Source organism: Seriola aureovittata, chromosome 19 (assembly GCF_021018895.1).
Source record: "Seriola aureovittata isolate HTS-2021-v1 ecotype China chromosome 19, ASM2101889v1, whole genome shotgun sequence".
Taxonomy (NCBI): domain Eukaryota; kingdom Metazoa; phylum Chordata; class Actinopteri; order Carangiformes; family Carangidae; genus Seriola; species Seriola aureovittata.
Window position 1 is genome coordinate 15,691,495 of NC_079382.1, and position 22,240 is coordinate 15,713,734.

General features: G+C 39.6%; 1 protein-coding gene across 1 annotated transcript in view; it reads left to right on the plus strand.

Annotated features, from left to right (window-relative positions):
* Window positions 1-13,172: 13,172 nt before the first annotated feature.
* Window positions 13,173-22,240, plus strand: part of kcnk3a (potassium channel, subfamily K, member 3a) — a 29,829-nt gene continuing 20,761 nt past the window's right edge. The window contains exon 1 of the mRNA XM_056363345.1: window positions 13,173-13,597. Coding sequence (XP_056219320.1) covers window positions 13,315-13,597 — 283 coding nt within the window. The 5' untranslated portion in view covers window positions 13,173-13,314. The remainder of the gene's footprint in view (window positions 13,598-22,240) is intronic.

The window sequence follows — 22,240 nt, forward strand, 5'->3', positions numbered from 1 at the left end:
GTGTGGGTTTGAAACTAAAACTGATTTTGTGTTGTCATTTTAAGCTACGAGGGTGTCCGTGCACGTCTGAGTGTGTTTTTCCGTGTCTGGCTGTGGGTACAGTGAGATATAGTGTGTGTGTGTGTGTGTGTGTGTGTGTGTGTGTGTGTGTGTGTGTGTGTGTGTGTGTGTGTGTCCTGCTCAGTGAACTGTGCGTCTCTCAGCAGAGTGTCTCCCTACAGCTGTCCCCAGCCCAGCTGGACATTACAATATGACCTTAAATGTGGACCTACACATGTGGCACTTACTGGCCTCATGTTCCTGCCTGTTTCCTCTTTTCAAGACACGTTGCACATGATGCTCCTGATGCTCACACTGTCCACCTGTTTGTGTGGCTTGGCATTACAACCATGGCAAACTGAGGCATGATACTCACCTCACAACAATATCTCAGTATATAATATGTATCTTATTGCATTATATAACAAAATGTATTTTATTATGTATATATATATATATATTTACATTTGCTATTTTTGTGACTTTGTCTTAGAGTGTATATGAAAAAAAAACGTACAGACTTAAAAGCTGCTGTATTTAAAGTAGCAACACCTTCAACTCTGAATGCATCTCTTTCAGTTTCCTACAAGAAGCTTCAAAGGTACAAAAAAAGGATTATTCTTTCCCCCCAGAGTGTATGACAGCATCACATGTACTGTATTATTCCTCTTCGGTTTGTTCCAACACTTCAGTGAAAATAATATATCATGCTAACATCCAGTGACAACACTAACATATGCAGTTTTTATGGTTGCACTTCTGCATCAAATGTAGACCTGTGAAGCATGAATCTAAACAATGGTGAATATGTGGGGGTTGAAGAGATAAGAAAGGAAACATTTGCTGGAATAATTGGGAACTATTGTAAAAATATTGTAAAAGCATAAATGGCTTATTGCAAATATATTATATTTTATGGTGTAGTGCATATTTAATTGAGTTTTTAGTGGTTCCTTTGTTGTTCTTGAAACATTTGCATTTTTTGCATTTGCATTATTTATTTGCTGTCTATTCAAGAACATGTCCACTAATGATAATATCACCCATAAGGAACATAAAAAGTTCAGTTTTCTCATTCATCTGCAACAAGTGACAGCAACAAGTGATGCAGTAATTCTCAGTTTTTCAGTCTCTGCCATCTGAATCTGGAGCTATAAAAATCAATTAGACGTCACTGCTGGAACAATCCAAAGCTGCTGGCGACACTTAAAGCGAAGTGGAGTGGCTTGAACCCAGAGTGAGTCGTGACTTATGTATAATACATCAGGGAAGAGCAGCAGTAGGTGTGCTTAAAGAATTCATCAGCTGATAGTTATGGGCACATCCTCCCCGAGAGATTCACAGTAGGCGCTTGTAAATCTGCCATGAATTATTCATTCAACATGACACAATCCTCAGCACATTATATTGAAAGCCTCTGTCTTCTCGGACATATCTGTCACTGAATACCTGTCAGCCAGGATTTACAGATCGGAATGTCTTTGGTCTGCTGTTTGCTTTGTTGTTGTCCTGAAATAATGAGCACCTTTCAAAGCTCTTGATATACATTCACCCACAACTGGAACATGAAATATCGCTGCCCACCCACTGACTTCCTGTATGTATATGTTGATTTACTCTCATTGTTGTGGATGCTGATTGAGCTCTTGATGTAAAGATTGACAGACATGTGACAGTAAAACATGAGTCTTACATATTTTTTTATACAAAGGTGTGTTGTACATTTGGTGTATTCATACAGATCAGTACAAATGTGACCTGTATGTTTTATAAATATATTTCACAAAGTTACTTTACTGTGTAATACCCCCCCACCCCCCACCACCACCAGCCCCAAAAAAAGGCTTATTTATTCAAGCTGACATCAGCCTGTTCTGTTCAAGAACATGATGGGGGAGTGACTGCTGGTGCTTACAGCTTACAGCTCTGTGTTGAAGCCTCTGTGAGCAGCGTTCGTGCTAATGATGCTGTGAATATGCTGAGGTGGCATGATGCTTAAAAAAGAGACAAAGCTGTGGAGATGCTGTCAAAGCTTTGACCGTGTGAGCTTTACCCAAGTTTTTATCAGCTTCAATAGTTTGAAACCAAAATACTTTTAGTTAATTTTACCATTAGCTAGCAGTTGATCTCGAGTCGGCCTACTTTATTTCTAATATCTTATTATTAGAATTCAGAATTGACTTGTTTTATTTTACATAAAGCAATGGGGAAAGCACAACTTGAAACTAACAGTGATGAAACAGAAAGCAAGAGCTCCAGATGTTCGGGTAGACTCAGTTCTGTCCACAAGGAAGAAGATAGAATAGAATAGAATAAAATAGAATTGAATAGAATAGAATTCAAAGCACACTGCCCAATGTTCTTCCCTAAGGTTAAACAGATTCATATAATGTATATGCAATATATTTTTAATGTGTAATGTTTGTGTTTGCAAGTATGTTACATATATACTGTTTTACGACAGGATAAAACCAAACAGAAACCCCCACCCCACCCCCAACTGGAAAAAAAATCTTATGAGGTGAATGTCACTAGAGTTATCTGTCACTGCACAAGATATATTTTTGGAAATGTACCCCAGTGCAGAGAGAACAGCAGGACGCCACATCCACCCAGTGCAAAGTGACAGTGTGGGACACCTACGAAGAGACAGTGGTGAGCCAACATCTCCCCACACATAACTGTATCTGTGTTTGCAGTCATGGTCAGTGTCTGCAGCTGCAAACATTTTCAGCCCAGGATTATATTGTGTCATACGGCCTGCCAACCCTGCTCAGGAGGAACATTTTTATATATATATACTTAATACCAGTCATCCTCAGTGTTCTCTTTCTTCATCCAGCCTCCTCAGTGCTCTGGCTTCTAAACCTAAAGACGATTTCCTCTAACCCGCCTGTGATCATCAGAGAAGTGTAGCTACAGTATTTTTTATTGAGATTGAGAAAGTCAAAGCAGTCTTTGTACAGTGAAACCTCTGAACATTTAGTGACGCCGTTAAAAAAAGAAAAAAAAAAAAGAAAGCGATGTGCTGAACTTGCGTGCCATGAGGGGGAACAGGACAGCAGCACAATCGATAGCAGACAGCAATCAAGCCAACAAGTGTGACTCACTCACACATGGTCCCTTAAGACCGGTGCATGTGTGACTTTATAAAATACTGAACATGGAATATGATTGACAGCCAGACTGTGGGAAGAGAGGTCGGGGCAAACAGCCACGAAACACAAACACAGAGCAGTAAGGCGAGGAGAGATGGCCGAACATTTAGATTTGTTTATTATAAATCGACCATGAATCATACGATTGAGTTTGTTATTCTGTGCATATTTTTACACAGGACTGAGAATTGAATGATCTTGATTATTCTGCTCATTTTTAGTGGAAACTAGTTATTTGCTGTTTGGATAGTGGGTTCATGTTTTAAAATATGATATAAACCGCGGCGCTACTAAAATGCATAAAGTCCGACATGGAACAAGAACAAGAACAGGTTTCATACTGTCTTTCCAGATGTTCCCTTTTTGAGAGAAGCACAGACGATGTAAATATAGAAACTGAATGGATGCGGAAGATGTTAATAAACATTCAAAACCAGGTGATTGGATCTTGGCCTTTCTTTGGAGGTGTGGAACAACTGTGATGATTGGAATCTGAGTCAAAATGCTCCGCCAATGGGGTTTTGTTTATTTAAGTTGTATTTCGCCTTAGTGTCTGAGGTGTTAATGCACTGAATTACCCGACCTCAGCAGTAGATCTTTTTCTCAAATCAGCACTGTAAGGTTTGTTGAGCCACAATGACGAGTGCCTGTCATGCTGATGCTAACCACACAGTTCTTCAAATTTATTTTCAATATGATTTTGCTGCCGTTGGAAAATTATATGATTCACGTACGGTAGAGATGGTGGTTGTGACAATTTTTTGTTTTTTTTTCACAGTGTCCTTAGAGAAGGAAATTAAGGTCACTGTCAATATGCAGAGATCAACAAAGTAAAATAGGGAAATGAAAACTGCCAGTGACAGAGCTGAATAAACAGTTCATTCACTACAATGTTGGAAACAGTGACAAACTAGTTTTTCTCTGAGGGATTTACAAAAATGACTAAAAAGCATATATTAACTATTATAACTTAATAATAATAAGTTAATAATAACTTCTTAGATATATAATCTTCCTAGATACTGTATTGGGAAATGTAGAACAGCAAATTTAAACACTGAAAAAAATCAGATGGCTAAAATCTGAGTACGATGCTCCCTGTTGAAATATGTTGTTCTACACTGTGATCCATGTACAACAAACACAGACTGAATTGAGGATGTTTTCCATTTAAATCAGTCCTCTCAACCTTTTTCCAATCACTGAACCATTAAGGAAGTCGGGATCAAACAAGTGTGTTCAAGGAAGATAAAAAAAAGTAGAATAAATTTACTTTAATCAGATGACACAGATGAAAACAAACTAGCTTGTTGGGTAACTGCTACCTCTACAGCAGTGTTTATTATGCTCTGTTCCAGTGAAATGAACCAATGAATAAACTGATGCATAATTCAAGCAGTTATCCTGATCGACTCAGTTTATTCGAAGACGCTTCCTGTTCTTGTCAGATCAAGAACCCGACGAGATCAAAATTGCGGATCTAAATCTTTTATATGAGGCAAAAACTACTTCTGTTGTGGAAAAATCTTTGCAAACACTGAAGCAATGTAACTTGAGTCAGCAGCAGCTGGAAAGAAGACAAACTCTTAAGTGCAGTCATCCGTCAAGGGCGATGCTTTTGTATTGTCTGACATGTAATGTAAACTGTGAACTGTAGATTGTGGCAATAACCTCTTGACAAAAATAACTGAGGAAGCACAAAGGAGGACATTCTTTGTTTTTTAGTGAAGAACAATGACCTGAGACACAGACACTCTCATGTCCAGTCCACGGGAAGCGCAGCTGGAAATCTAAGGAGCTGTTAAGTGTCTCATTAGCATGTGTCAGATGTGCCACTCCGCAGGATGTCGAGCTGCAGCAGGAACCCTAAGTTTGTTCTCTCAATCGTTAGGGTCCATCAGTATTACAGAAGGGGCTGTCTGATCAAACGCTGTAACCTCAGAGCACTTTCTGAGATGTCGGAAAAGGTTGCTACTTATTCTTTTATGCTTTTATTGGTCGGATTACATTAGCCTTGGATTCTGGATGAAGGAAATATTAAGAGCAGTGACTTGAAACTGAGATCCCGACTTCTGGACCTCATTGTATATAAATAGCTTTTCCTTTCCATGGCATCAAAAGTGAAATAGGTAAATAATATTCATACCTGCTGTGATTTCAATGACCATTAATTATATCTAATTGCCTGTTAAGCAAAGTTAATTTTAGCATTTTCATATCACCCACATTCTCCCCCCTGATCATTCCTGGAGAGCTCCTGGTGTCCTCATCTGCTGATGATTTATACATGTTTCCCTGGTATTTTCTGTGCCATTGATCCATTTTGCAATCAAATCAATAGCTCGGAGCCGACACATGACCTTTCTCACTTTAGGTTTAATGAGGGTCATGCTGTCAATGTTTATTGTGGATCTATGGGAAGCAAAAGCTGGTGACAGGGTGGGTAATCACCGTTGAAATATTCATATAGAGAGACAAGTGTTATGTAATAATGCAACAGACATGTGACAGAGTTCATTAGAGTGGATGGCAGTAATGCGGGGAGCAGGGTTGACTTGTTAGGAAGGACAGACTGAGGGCTGACAAGTCAGGAGATATCTTCATCTAAATCTGAGTAAAACAAGTGTATCGTTAGAGCAGCAGAGGAGGAGTGGGGTCGGACAGACATTTAATCAAAGCTATTTTGATAAGTGATTAACAGTTTGACAATCTTACATTTTTAAGTATTAAGTATCCTCTACTTACAGCTTTTGTAATTGTAAACTGAATATCTTTTAGCTTTAGACTGCTGGTTGGACAAAATAAGCCACTTTGAAGATGTGACCTTGTGCTCAGATTGTGAGAGGTGTTTTTCACTTCTGACATTCTGAAACTAAGTGGTTAATTGATTAATCAAGAAAATAAAAAATATTAATATTGCATTTTTTATCATGTGTACTAATGACAAAATTATTAATTTATACATACATTCTTATGTAAATCACAGGTCAGATAAGCTACATGTGCTTTTGTTTACATAGAAATTCCAGTATCTACTTTATTGAATGCTAATTTCCTAGTGCCAATAGTATCCTAAACACGAAAACTTGAAAAATACAACATGCATACTAAAGCATCAGTTTTTTGAGTTTGGTTTTGATGGACTGGCTGGAAAAAATATTATATATACAAAATATTATACTATATAAATATAACATCTCTTGTGACAGCTCAGAAAATGAAAAACGGGAAACTAACTAATACACCTTCAACACTGCTCCCAGATCTTATGAGTTTACAAAGTAGTAACAAAATTGTAGGCGGATTGAAATCAGTGACCAAACGTAATGAACAGTTTTTCTCTTTATATTCAGTCAAACATTCGTATATACGGTATGGAACTGGGGTATAGTGATTCTTTGTTGTCTAGCATCCACATCTTGACAAGTCAATAAATAATCCAACTCCATCAATTCTGAAATTGGTCAATTTCATGCAAAATGACTTTAAGTTTAACTCCGAGTCACATGGTCCAGAGGTTCGCAACTCAACCATAACGAATATGCAAAGGTCAAAGGTCAAAGAAGACACATGATGCCTATTTGCTGCTCTCCCAGTACTTTCACCCTGTAAAGCAGCACAGGTGCTTCTCACTTACTGAGGTGCAAAGGCTAATTAACAGATTCACCTCTAATTGGAGGGATGTTTGGAATAATTATCAAATGACAGTGGGAGCAGCAGCAGAGCCGTGGAGGCGGAGCAAATGGCGGGAAAATGAAAGACTTTAATTGAATGTCAGCAGGAAGCTGCAGGCCACGTTGAACGTCATGTAATGAGATGTAGGCAGCTGAAGGGCACCCTTCCCAGGATGCTTTGGTGGCAGGGAAGAGGCGGGGGTGCAGAGTTGGGGGCGGGAGGTGGGGCATGGGGTGTGGGGTGTGGGGGGTGAGTTGCTCCTGTCTCCATGGCATTGCCTTAATGATGTGCTCATATCATGGCATTATGTAATGTGCTCTCCAGTAATGTTTAGTCAGCCTTACACACTCTGAGGCCTGCCAACGAGTGCAACTGTTAACATCAAGCTGTGTGTGTGTGTGTGTGCGTGTGTAGATGTACACATATGTTGGTGTGAGAGTTGGTGTTGTTTTGCGTGATTGGCCTCAGAATCAATGTGCATTATTTCTCCAGGAGGTATGGATTTTCTTTTACCCCAGAGTTTATCAGTCTGCCAATAATGTACTGAGGAAAGTGAACTGGGAATTTGTGTCAGAAAGAAAACAGAAAACTGATCAGTCATTTGTCAGTGACTGGTTTAAAGAGACTGCAGAAGAGAATCAACTTATTTTGTAACCTCTCTGTTTTCACTAACTGCAGATAAAGACACACCAATAAATTATTCTCTCTCTATTCATGAGTGTTAAACAAACAATTCAGTCTTATTTTTTAACAAATTAAGTCATCTGTATTTACAAAGGCCAGAATCACAAATTAGACTTTACAGGCTTTTAGACTCTCTATAACATATGACACCATCCATCATTAAAGATCCCATAGTTTAGAATTGTCCATTGTTTTATTTTAAGTCTTTATATCCATAGAAAGATATATTGGTGGTTTTAAGTAGCAAAAATCATCTCAATATGGTTTTACATCTTCTCTCTCAGGCTTCTCTCTGGAGTCTAGCAAGTCGGTCTCTTAGCCTCTCTTCTGATTGGCTGACTGTTTTCTGTGTGATGCAGGGCCAGGCCAACCACGGGCAACGGGTTTCAGCCTACTACTGCGGCTTGGTAAAACTCATGCATAAATGCAAAATGGCACTGATCGGTCATGGTGACATCTTCAGATTCGTTTTTTTTTCTGTATGACCTACGGTCCAAAACCCAATGATGATATAAAATAGAGAAAAAGAAAATCTTGACGTTTTCAAAGCTGGAACTACTGAATGTTTGGCATTGTTGCTTGACTCTTTTATCAAAAGATATGCCAATTAATTTTCTGTTGACTGGCTGGTCAATAGGACAGAAAATCCTTTCAGAACCGACATGGGGTTGTGTTAATTGGGTTTACCTTGCAGGGCACCTCGGTGGCGTACAGGTTGAAGAGCTAACCACGATCCCCAATGACCCTGGCTCTTGTACAGCAGATACCCTTTGTTGCATGTCATTCCTCATCTCGCTCTCTCTTTCTGTTTCCTGTTTACTCTCAGCTGTATAATGAAGGCAGTAATAATAAAATCATTTATTTACTCAAACGTGACAGAATACATGGAGCACAGAGGTGAAGCAAACAGGTTAATCCAGCTATGTTGGTGTGACGTCTATGTTCTCTGTGGTTCGACCGTCAGCATAAAGACGCCTTACCATCATGCTCCACAGCGCAGATTGTGATAAACAGTATGTGGAGTCTCTTTTTGACACATGCATTTAAAGGACCTCATAGGGGTCTCATAAACCAGGAGCGAAGTGTCGTGTAAAGTGAGGATGAGGTTTGCTAACTTCACTGCGAGGTCACACTTTTTTCCCGCGGCTCAGTCGCAGTCACACATGGTGCCTGGTGACCTGCCTGCGTCTACTGTTTGCTCCCTCTTAACTTTCTCCTGAGCGCCTTGAGATGATGTGAGTGTCTTTGTGTATCACAGGACGCATATCACAGGCCTGTTCATGTGAGAGGGGATGAATCACAGCTAAATCACAGTTTAGAGATGCGCAGCTAATACAGTGTGACACTTACAATGGACGCTGGGTTTTCCCAGTGTAATCTTAGACAGAAGTCGCAAAAGCTTTAGAGGAGATTCAGTAAATATTGCAAAGGGTTTTATTTTTGCAATTAGTAAATGCCACTTCGCGGCATCACCTCACATTTACAGTGTGCACTACGTAGATTCCCTCTACAGCTGAGTCTTTAAAAATTGATGTTTAGTTTCAGACCTCTTTTAAAGCACCAGAACATAAATAAAACAACAATAAAATCAATATCTAACTTACTTAATCATAATTTTTTTCTCAGTGGATACTTGCCGCTGGGAACTTCAGTTAGGGAGCAGTGTGCTCCTTTTCTTTTTTTTTTGGAGGTTTCCATTCTGAGCACCCACGAGATTTAAACTACATCAAAGCTCTGACTTCAGCATGGACTTTGCAGCCTCTCCAAAATTGAAGTAATGAGGGTCCAGGCTCGATCCCCTGCTCAAACAGCCTTGGGTCAGAACCTGCCACTGGAAAATTTTGTCTGATGGGTCAGTGGCTGCAGGAAGTGCTCGAGCTCATGAGGATGTATTGGTGATTACGCAGTGGAGGAGATGCAGAGAGCGGACCGGCCTACAGCTAAAACCCCGCAGGTCTGCAGGACTCTACAGCTGAGACTGATTGTCTTATTTCACATGGGGACCCAGAGCAAACCTGAGTAATAAATAACACACACATGCGCAACACACCACCATATTAAAAACATTTTTTTTGCTGGTCTGGCAGATTGCAAAGTGGTCTCTTATTTCTTTTTGATCACCTGGGTGTTGCAGGAAAACATAATATCTTCCCTGCAGGCACACAGCTGGCCACCAATGTCGTTAGACGTTGGTGTTTGGTTGAATGTAGGTTGTGACGTCAGCTGACCAAACCATACCAACGGCAATTGGAGGTAGAATACTGACGACAGCTGATGTTGCTATGTTGTTGGTTTTAAGTTGTGTTGTTAAGTGACCACAGTGCAACGTCTTCCAAACGTGTTGTGCCTACGCCGTCTTGACATATATAAAATAAAAACATTCTATAGTCGTTAACAAAACCACAATTCACAATGTCAATTAGCCAACGTTGGATTATTCAACTTCTTTCTGATGTTACACTGACGTCTGCTGCTAAACTGGGGTTAGGGTTTTACTGCTGCTACCACGTTTTGATGGTAAAAATGAAAAGATAAGTCTAATGATATATTAGATTTCTTATAACAGTCAACAGATACCATGAAAAAACCCAAACCACCAATGAATTGATCCTACTAACAAGTATTGTCTGTGTTGCCAAAACCTGATGTATCTTATTCTTTTGAGCCACAGCTCTCCATTGTAGTCCTATTAAAATTATTAACAGCATATCAATGAACCATTATATACCTTTATAACAATAAACATGGCCATACTTTAGTTTGAGTCAATCCCCTGAATGCTGAAATAGTCTCAAGGGCACAAAATATGTATTCATCCACAACTGAAAATAGTCCTTAATTAATGCATAAAAGTATATACTTATACTCATGACCTCTTTTTCTTTTTCCAGAGTCATGACTTCAGTAGGAAGCGTCGGGCTTGGAGCTGAGGGCCACAGACCAGCAGGGGAGGTTGGAAAGTTTTGACAGACAGACTAATGCATTTTTGGTTTTGGTCTTTTAATGGAATTTGTTGACAAAAAAAAAATAAGGAAAATAACTTTAACTCTTTTCCTTTAACAATGAATGTATCATTACTACTATTATTCATTTGATTTTATTATTGACCAATTATGATAGAGATACACGTTTTGTATTGAGCCAAAAGATGATTTTTTATATTTCCTCTCATAATATGTGATGTTTTGTTTTTAATATACTGCTTGAATGGAAAAGTCTTTGTAGATGTGAGAAGGGCTGTGGATGCTTCATTCATTATGTCTTTGTTCTTTATTTTCCAAAGAGCATCATTTTTTGAAAGGCCACATTTTGCACATTTTTTGATCAAAGTGTTATGGATTAATTGACGTATTGATCGGGCCGATGCCTGCAGCACTTCAGTTTGTGAGGCTAGGATTTATGCAGGCTCATTCACGGTTGACTTGACTGACCTGGTTATTGAAGCCAGAGCTATTTTTGGCTGGGCTCGCGCTGTGGAACTTAAGATTGGCCAGGATCTATCGGTCAATGACAGAGCCAGTGAGGTGCAGTACAGATGTCACTGTCTGTCACAGTTTAAGACGGTTACACATACATTTTAGGTTGTGAGGAATGCTGTGTGTCATTTGTCTCTAATGGCACATTGGGGAATTAACAACTAAGCTCGTATTCAGATGCGAATACACTATTGAGAAAAATAAAAGCATTTTATTACCCATGAAAAAAAAACAGCAACAAAAACATGGAAAATGTGTGTGTTTGCGCAAAAGAACGCTTGTGTCTGAACATTTTTTATTTTTTTTTAAAGCAATTAAACCTTATCAGGATTGCCTTGACCTCTTCACGGTGTCCTCCCCAGACAGTGTCTCCATCTCCTGCTGACGTACAACACATCAGGGAACCACTGACTGGAAACCAGTGACACTGAAGGTCACCAAATTTGGCCCCAGTTAGACTTTCACTTGACATTTAGTCTTTTTGCGTCAAATCATCATCATCATCATCATCATCATCATCGTGTTTCTCTTTGGGCTTAAACACTCTTCAGATTCTCTCCTCACACTGTTCTCGCTGCCGAACCGCCAGAGTCAGTGTAAACAAACAATATTTTAACAAGCCTGGAAACTTTCATGTGAGGTTTATTTTCTCTCAAGTTTGAAGAATCGCTTCTCGTATTGCTTCGCCGTACTGGGGGAAATCTAAGGTCAAAGAGCGGACATCGGAGTTGTCCTTGGAGCCAAAGTAACAGCTGGATTCTTTAGAAATTTTGTGGTGAGTCATGTTGAGAGCGTCACTCGTAGATGGAGAAGTTTCCTTTGAGATAAAAAAAAAACCTAAAAAAAAACATCTCACAGCAGAGAATGTGAATGAAGAATGGGACTTTTTTACCCCCAGCTGCTCTGCTGAAGTAGCTCAGTGGTCCTCAGAACAAGGCTGCTGTAGTCCACATAGTCTCACAGGAATTTATAGGATTTCCTCCAAAAAGTAAATATTTTATTTTATATCAACTGAAAGGCAGCCACCCAACTATGTGATACTTTGTTTGGTTCAGTTTCTGGGAGTCACACTTAGGTTAAAAGTCAGTAATAGTAATAAGTATCCACTATACATCTTTTATTATCAAAATAGTTCCATAGTTGCCTTTAATTGGAATTTTAAATAACGAAACTAGAGAGTGTTGCCGAGAAATAAACAAGGATTAAAATAAATTTGTGTTCTGTTTTCAAAAGTACGGATGGAGTTTGTTAAAAAAAACATGTGAGTGATGACATTATTGTAGGTTAATCAAACATGTGTGGATTAAAATACCTAATAAACGTAATGATGTCTTAATGCTTGTTAATTTATGCATTTACAAATGATATAAAAATGACTTGTAACGGATATGCAACATGCTGATGATGAAAATGTGCAACTAATGTTCACATGAATGTCCAACCAAGCTTTCCTCTGAGACTGAGAATGAACTTAAAAAAAATAGCAAAATAAACAAAGATAAAGATCCTCCTCTCCTCCCTCCTCTGAGCTCAGTTCACGCCTCTGTCCTGCAGCTCCAGCCAGTCAGCTCATATTACCCTCTGTGTGTTCTTGAACCTCACCTGTCCACTAGTTGCCACGCCACTGCTGAGCTGCTCTTACTGTTCCTGCACATCTTGTCAAGTCCCTCTGCACTTGTGGCTATATGATCTAAATTTAATAGCCCAAAAAATTCATTATGATGGGTTGCTATAATAAAAACAAAGACAAGTCCTTGTGGATTTTTATATCATAGTGAGAATGGGATGCCACTTATAGCTTGGCAGATGGTAAAAAAAAAAGACATGCTTTGAAAAGAATCAGTAATTAAACATACTGTATATGCAAACTGTAGTCAACGGCTAAAAGATGCAGAAACATTTGTATGACCCTCTGCCCTGGGGCTTGTATGTAAAATTTTGTATGCTACCTTTACTCCATTGAAACATGGAGAGTTCACACACAGTGTTTTTGCAGTGAGGGTTAAACTGGGACACACACGATACAGCTCCTCTGCAGATACATTCAAACCTCGAAAAAAAGAGAGGGAGAGATTGGGTGGGATGGATGGAGGTGGAGGATTCCTGTAGTGGGAGGGAGGGGAGGGAGGGGTGGTGCTGAATGAACAGCTCCTCCGCTCATAAAGTAATCAGAGAGCTCCTCTGCTCCGTCAGAGCAGCAACAGCCATGAGCCAGCCGAGCTCCCCGTCCTCCAGACCCGCGCTGACACTCCGCCCGTCCCCCTGACGCGCACCACACCACCATGAAGAGGCAAAACGTGAGGACCCTCGCCCTCATCATCTGCACCTTCACCTACCTGATCGTCGGCGCCGCGATCTTCGACGCGCTGGAGTCGCAGAAGGAGACGGCCCAGAAGATTCAGCTGGAATTGAGGAAAGCGGAGCTGCTCAAGACGTTCAACTTGTCCTCGGAGGACTTTGACGAGCTGGAGAAGGTGGTGCTGCAGCTGAAGCCGCATAAAGCCGGGGTGCAGTGGAAATTCGCCGGCTCCTTTTACTTCGCCATCACTGTGATCACGACCATAGGTAAGAGAGCAGCACTGAGATCATATGTGGGAAGTTTGTCTTTTATTTCACTCCGGCAAAAAAAAAAAAAGAAAAAAAAAAAAAAAAGTTGATATGATGGATCATATGTCAATTTCTGTTCCACGTGTCCCTGTAAAGCTTTATGAAATCAACTTTAGACTAATGGTTAGCTAAGACTGCATTTTTAGAAAGCCTCTATGCTATTTAACATCACAGCAAGAATATAAATCCTAGAGGCAACAGGAGATACCACAGGCAAGAACTCCATATATTTCATTTGGAGAAAGCAAATACATTTGTTTATAGGAAAATTCTAGGTGAAGGAAACACCATAAAATATCATATAACATTATTCAGATATAACCATAAATCCCCAGAAACTGTAAAGGATATGCACCGGTGGAGTAATTCTTCTTAGATACTTAGGCTACTTAATTATGAGCTAATTAACTTCATAGCTCACAAAAAACCCTACTATATATGATATAAGCTTACATAAGATCAATCGTGAACACCACAGACATACAGTCCCATGCATGAGGTGTTGTTGGCAGGTTCATAACCCCATCACTGCAGTATAAACACTGTAAGTGTTGCTTCCCACAGACTGAGCAGAGGGCAGACAATTTCTTTTTTCTTTAAACTGAACCCAGGGAAACGGGTTTGTCATCAGAGCCTTTTATACTGGAGTGTTTTACTCAGAATGCTTTGAAAAAGAGGAAGTCAAATCTGCAGCCAGCGAAGTACTCTTGAGGACATGCGTCTCTCTCTCTCTCTCTCTCTCTCTCGCTCTCTCTCTCTCTCCAAATATGAAATTCTGCTGCTCATAACTGAAGGTTGTCATTAGAGAAGGTGCTCCAGGAAGACTTAAGTTATGAGACAGTCATTTGCCTCTTCTCTTGTGCTGCTACTCATTATTCCTGCTCCTAAGGGCCCTACAGCAACACGTGCCCCCCAGCTCTCTACTCATTTTATCACACAGCCTTCAAAGTCAGCCTGTTTGCTTTAACATCTCAGCTTCACTCAGCTGTTTGCAAAACACCTCTGTCATTTCAAATAATGAATAAAGATTAGATTGCATTGTCTACCTTTGTCTTGCCATTGGTTACTTTTAAGGCCATTGTTTCTGGTTTAAAAAATTAAACCTTTCTTTTTATCTCTGAAGCAACGCTGCCTAAATTTTTGGCCTAAAAGCCACTTCCACTGTGGCCACAAATGGTAATTAGATATCAATGACATTGATTTCTTAAATCAGCTACTTTACAAACATCTTGCGTATCTGCGTATCTGCTAAACCAGTGTAACAGGAGCACAAGTAGAAGAAGAGTCATAAAGTCGGCGAATGTGTTTATTAATGTCAGTTACACAGCATCTCTCCTACGTTTGCTAATGTTAGCTAACATTAGCCCCATGAGCTATTAGTCATACCAGACCTAGTAGGGCTGTAGAGGTCAAACTCCTGAGTATTGAACTGAAATTACTGAAGTTAAATGGTGTGGTTTATTGTTTATAAATGTAACTTTTCATTTGTAAGAAGGAGATTGTGTAGTTTCCTCTGAGAAATGTTATATAGACTCGCTTTAACATTTGTTTTTCAATTCTTTAAGAAGCAGTCTTTGTCACCATCTCCTATCTGAGCCTTCCTCCTTTGTTTAGTGACCGGGGCAGTTGTCAGTATAGTGACCTGTGACTTGTAACCCTATCAGATGCAGGCGACTAATCGCACCCTTACCCAACCCCGGGTGTCTGTAACCGCATTCTGTAATTGTGAGCCCCGAGGCTGCTACAAACACAGTGATTGGCGTTTCAGCCTGCCATTAAGTATTAATGACAACACCAGACCGTCGCTGTTCCACTGGCCTTCTGGCACACCACATTAATGCTGTAGATACTGTACTGTACACTCAATATCACGCCACCATGACATACAGTATCATCCACATGCTGATGGAATGATAGATCGGAGCAAAACAACGGGGCAATTGGGCAAAATATGTATTTTAAGTTTTTACATGGAGCCAAACCTGAGCTAAAGCTGTGATTTCTTTTTGTTATGAAACAGAGGCTAAAACTATTTCTGTCACCAACCAAAATACAAAAATAGTCGTGAACCTCTTATTTCCTCTCATATTCTTTGAAATTATAATTAAAGTCATTTTAGAAATGAGGCCTCAGGACATTCAGATCCAACACAGGACACCCCCAAGGACCAGAGTGCTCGAGTCGATGTGAAAACAGTGTTCTTTCTATGAGTTTATAACAGGAGTAAAAGAGGAAATGAGTCAGTCTTAACATGGCTGTATTGAAACTCATATTGTATATAAAACATACGCTGTTGACTCTATCAAAAACAAATAATATCCTGGAAATCTATGAATAAATATACATATCAATTCACATTTCTAAAGTGCACAACCGCCAGCAGAAAACAGCAAACACCAGCAAGATCTGGCCCCGGCGTGCTCTACTAATAATTTAACATAAGGGAAGAAGCGAGGAGAGGCTGCAATCAGTAACCAGTCATCACTTTCCAGAGAGGGAAGGGGAGGCGGAGGGCAGGGTGTCCATTTACTCACCAACTGCTTGGGGAAAGATTGAAGCGATGTTGGATACACCACAAGGGGAGAAAAAAAATGAGCTTTGAGCAAAAAAAAAAAAAAAAAAAAAAGCGCTCTCAAGATGGCAGGATACATAGGGGAGATCCTCTGCACGGGTCTGATAAAGGCCTGGGGCACAGGGAGCTCTCCTAGTGGGTGTTAACACAGTCATCCCCCCTTCTGCCCTCACCCACTTCCAGGGGTGAACCGCTTGTCATGGCCACATCAGGGTATATATTTATATATATATATACAGCACTCACTGTCCATGTGCAGTTCGAGGTCATCTGGACCATGTGGAGGATAAACACAAGACATGAAAACACGGTCTTACATATAAGACACGTCTCACATCCTCTTATCCGATGATGTCTGATAAGGGCGGGAACATGTGATTCTAGGACATGTAAAGCGGTTCTGTTGCTCTTCAAGGGGCAGATGGCGTGTGTTGACATACAGTACAGTAGTGTTTGTGTAACACGCCATATGATATCACAATACGTTTACACAAGCTAAATTAAAAGATTAAGCTCACACAAATTTCACACAGAGACACACACACACACACACACACACACACACACACACACACAACCTTCTCACTGGTGATAATGAGCCATTCAGAAAGATACGATTCGATTTGACCAAATTTTGAGAAATGTTTTCTCTGTCATTTCTGGTCCCACCCCAATTCAGTGGAGGTGAATGTAATATGTTCACAACATTGAAAAATGTCAACAGTAGCATCTCTCTCCAGAAACAATGTCTCCGTTCCTCCAGATAAACCTCAGACCTTGTTATGAACTGTTTCCCAGCGATGAAAGAGTCCCTGCATGTTGAAAATACTGCAGCCTAAGTATTTACAGTTACACACCTCACAGTTTATGTTCAGTCCCGATGCCAGAGGTAGTGTGGCCTTTACGTTAGTGCGAGGGTGTAATGGTTGGGTTGGTGGACGGTGAGTTTGCAAACATATGATTAACATTTGTTTTTGTTTTTTATTAACTATAACCATGATTCTAACTCACCATAACCAAGTCTTATAGTTGTATAACTAAAAGTAAATTTACCGTATGTTTTCCTTACCACAGCTATGTCATCTAAGGTTTTGCAGAATGTATCGGTGGGCACTGTAGAAACGCAGCGACACAACATGGCGGCCTCTGTGGGAGACGACCTGTTCTCTATATAGATATGAAGGGCTCATTCTATGCCAATGAAAACATTATTTTTTAATTAAATTTTGTCCATTGTATTGGGGGAAAGGCAGAAATCTCAGAGACATATATCTGAAAACTTGGACGTATGAATCCAATATTATCTGGAGAATAGAGGTAAATGAGAAAAAAAAAGAGAAAATATGTTTTATTTGTAATCTGGGTAAACTTACCTTTTAAGTAAATTAATCTTGCAGAGATATCTAATCTCTGAAGTCATTAACCTTCGTCTTAGGCTCATAAACAAAACCTTTATTTTTGATAGGACCCATTAAAGTCACCATATGGTTGTTATTAGAAAAAACATTCCTTCAAAATCACATGCTTTGCTTGGATTTTTATTATTGTGAATCACCTCTTGTTAAATAGTTTTTGTTCAAAGATCATTTGGCTGTTTGCCTCTTGTTGATTCAGCAGACGTGAGCTCAGTGCTTCGATAGAGGAGCTCGCCGTCTGTAGTCTATGAATCTGTAATCTATTGTAGAGAGAAGAAACGAATACAAATGCATCTGTATGAGTCGCTATAACCCCAAAAGATAGCATCAGTCAGGGTTAAAGCCTTGGACTGGTGATGAAAATCTGCTGGTTGGTTTGCAACACTCTCCCATCACATTAAAAGTGGCCTGGATCAGAGAGCTTAAGCCCTCCCGGCTCTGGTTTAGTTGCTCTGTCACCACCAGTACATCAGTTGTTGATGTACTGGGCAGCTACCAAGTGTGGAAGCATGTTAGTGCTTTAATGTGAAGCAGGCTCTTCCTGAAAAAAGAGCAGACATGCTCAGCAAATCCCCTCCGGGTTAGTGAATCTAATGTCTCTATATGTGGACTGACAATGAATAAAATATCTGATCATTTTTCTATTTTCATCGCTGACACAGACTTTGATTTGGCACCAGACGTGAATCCGTTTCCAGCATCTGCATAATTAGAGGGCACATCCTGAATTATTAATGGTAATTACTTACATTAGTATCATCATTATTATTCAGTCAGCTTAAGAGGTTAGCGCAGTAAGTGGTTGAGTGCAGAAAGAGCATAACTCTCATCAGACAGAGGGAGATGGATAGTTCAGCGCTTCTCGGAGGAGAGTGTTGGCATTAAAAAGATGAGAAAAAGTGTAGTAAGGATGTGCGGCTATAGAAAGACCACTGTGATATAGTCACACTGATAGTAAGTGGATAGAGATGCGTTCATTAGGTCTTTCTGTACGGTGAAAGTTCTCCTTGCTGCTTTTTCTTGCTTACTGATTCTTGCTTCTTTTCTTTTTGGCAAATAGCTTCTATTACAACTTATACGTACAGTACATACAGTAGAAAATAACATTAAAGATATTAGAGAACTACTACTTTGCTTTGTCACTTAAGTTTTGTAAGAAATCGTAACTGCTGCCTTATTATGTTCACAGACAGTAGGCGGTCCATTTACAGTAGATATCACAGTATATGCTACATGTGACTAGGTTCAGACATTAAAAACACCTGGTTAAAGTCAGGAGAAGATGTAATGCTCTTGGTAAAATATTGAAAAGGCAAAAGTCAATTGAACTGTGAGACGGGACGTATTTGCTTTATTAACATTTAACTGAAACGGCAACCTTCCCCCAAAACTTAACTAAGTAACGTCAGTGTCTGAATAACCACAAAAAATGTTTTGCATCATTTTGTAATGTATTTGTATCGCAAGAGTGGAAATTTGATGAAAAAAAACTAAAAAATATAATATATATATGTATATATATTAATCAAGTTTTCCTGACACATTCTTCATCATGTTGGTAGAAGAGATCATTAATCTGGGCACTGTCATATTTCTTCCAAATAATATTTTCTGTCTATTTCTCTACAAATTAGGAGCATATAAATGTGTGTGTTTTTTTTTTCTTTCATCAGAAATAAGGACATTAAACTGCACGAGGGGCTTTCACAAAAAGAATAGAAGATTATTGTGATACTCCCTAAAGCAAGCCTGCTTTTCCACTGGAGCTTTTCAGGTCATTTGAAGTACTGTAGCTTAGAAAGGCTTTTGATTTTTCTTTTTTTTTTCTTTTTTTTTTGGTGGAACTTGTGTTTTTAATATCAGCATTGCTCTTACAGTGGAACCTCTGAAGCAAAAATACTCAAAAAAAATAGAGAAAGGCTTCACGGAGCCTACCTGCAATGAATCAACTGAGAATGAATGGTATATCAATCAACCTGAGCAGTTTCAGTTTACAGTTTAATTGCATTAGGGGTGATCTGATCCCGGGCCCGGTGAAGAGCTGCTGCTGTGTTTAAAGGGATTCGGGGAGGGGGGGGTGGGTAACTGTAACTCTTCATGGTGCTTGCATAAAAGGCCCCCAAAACAGAGTAAATTACCTTGCATAACCCAGTGCGGTGCTGTGCAGTGAGGCACTGCCCTCGCCGCTCATCATGCAGACACACTGAGATGTAATGTGACATAGAGCTGTTAGCCGACAGAAGAAAGATGGATTTTTATTTTTGTCTTGTTTGTAAATTACACAACAGACTTTAAACAGGTTTCAAGGTCCTAAAGGTCCTGAAGCACAAACTGTGTATATGACATAAATATTCATGTTAACGATACATTAATTAAGAAAGAGCGCTGGACTCAGCGTCTTTGAGTCAGTCCCGCCACGGGGCTGTCACTGAAAACTTAAAGAGCTGAAAGGATGGCTAAGCGGTCTTTGTTTGATTTGTGCAGCTCTGTGTCACTAAGGTTACAAGAAGGTCACAATCTTCAGAACACAAGCGACTGTAAGTGTGCGGCTGAGTTAGACACTGGGCCCTTCAGTGCTGTACCTGCTGAAGGGTTACCGTATGCAACAAGTGACAATTACCGGCACAGAGATAAATTTTAATGCCTGTCCATCTCATGATGTATTAATCAATCTTACAAACTGGTACTTCTTTGCATTTACCCCTGAAATCAGCCATGATTTTGGACAAAAACCCCTCACTCCTTACTCCAGTGGTTTTATTTTTCTGTGACCGAGCATTCCCTGAAATTCTCGAGGCGTTGTATTTTATGTGCACCTGAGAAGCAACTTGTAAATCTGCTTTTGAAAGGTGCTCTAGAAATAAAGTTTACTTACTGACTTACAAATGGAGACAAACAATGAGGTCTCGATTAGCGGAGAAGCTCTTAAAGGCTGTCACGTGTGTTATAGAGTGCATAATTATAAAGGAAATCCTCTGTTGTAATGAAGGAAACTTTGTTGATTTGTTTGTTGAAAGTTAACTAAAGGTCTTGAGTTTACTAAGTGGACCTGAATGAGCATAAAACTTTAATGAACACAGCAGCGCTCCTCTAATGTGAGTTTTAATAGGTTCTTTGTTTTGTAATCCTAGTTAATGTATTAACGTTATTAAATAGAGTAAATATTACGGAGCCACGAGGGAAACCATAACTCCACAGCTGTGTAAATAATTAGACACAAAGCAAACGAATCCTTGTGTTTCAAGGTGTTTAATGGATTTCGAATCTCATTTACGGCACTTGCAACATTCAGTGGCTTTCATTAAAAAACACCTCACTGTACAATGATGCGTGCATTTTAGCAGCAGTGGTACAGAGTCAGAGCTCTGATGCCGAGCTGTAGGTACAAACTGAGTGAACGGGGAGAAACGTTGAGACATCCACGGCTATTATTGGCTGAGAGAGTTTGTTGCTGTTCTGGATCTGAAGGAACAACGTCTGAGAAAGTTGATAGAAGTGACTCTCATTGCTGCTGCTGCTCCGTTCACATGACCAGCAACTGTTTACCTATTGTACGTCTGCTTTATGCTCCGCTGCCTCAATGGAAAGTTGAGTGGTTGCCTGACTCACTAAACAAAACATGACTTTGTATTTATTAGACTTCATAATCCAGCGGGGGCTGACTGGAGTTTAACCAAATCAAATAGTACACAGTAGTGAGATGTGAATCCTTTCATTTGAAGTTTCCTGCTGAATCTGTTCCAGAGTATAAATAGACTCGACATGACGTGTAAAGTCCCGGCTACAGTATAGTGTGTCGAACTAGCTCCTGTGGGGTTTATTTTGATTTGAAATGTGAACTCTTTACTCTATTTTTTTCTCTGAAGGGAAGAATGCCTATAATCTCATGTCCTGGTGTATTGAATTATGTTCCTCTTTCACAACCCAGAGCTTTTAGTGAGTGCTGGACACTGCCGCTCGATTAATATCGTAATCCTTCCAGTGGAAATTTGAGATTAACTGAGATGTGTCCCAGCGCCCCAGACACTAAATATGTGTTACAACTCCATCAACGCTGTAGATGTATAAGGGAAGTGCAGTATACGGCCTCAGTTGATTGGAAACAGAATATGTTGAAATGCACTTTAAAAGGATAAATCCTCTAATTTTCTTAGTGTCAATAAATTCTATTAAAAAGCCAAGGTTACTCTGTTCTGTCTGTGGTATTTAACTGCAACCCCATTGGCTCCTCTTGAAAAAGTAAAAAAATAACCCTCTGTAATTCTCTAAAACAGCTGTTTACTGTAGATTTTAACACGTTAATCAAAGTATTTTCATTGGTGGATTTATACACATTTGGTGCTCCAGTGAGTATTTACAGCAACAGGATGATGTACGTTGGGATTGATTCAAAATAAATTATAAAATTTCCTATGTTCATCATAATGAAGGAACATGTCACCCAGAGCAATGATGTGTTTTTAATGTTTTTTGGACAACCATTAAAAACACATTTGGCTATATCAGTCTTTGGCTATGTACGATAATAGGCTACTTATGTGTTGAATACATTAATTGTTGGTTTTGGTCTCTCTATGGGATTTGTTGACAGTAATTAAAACGTCTTATATTACC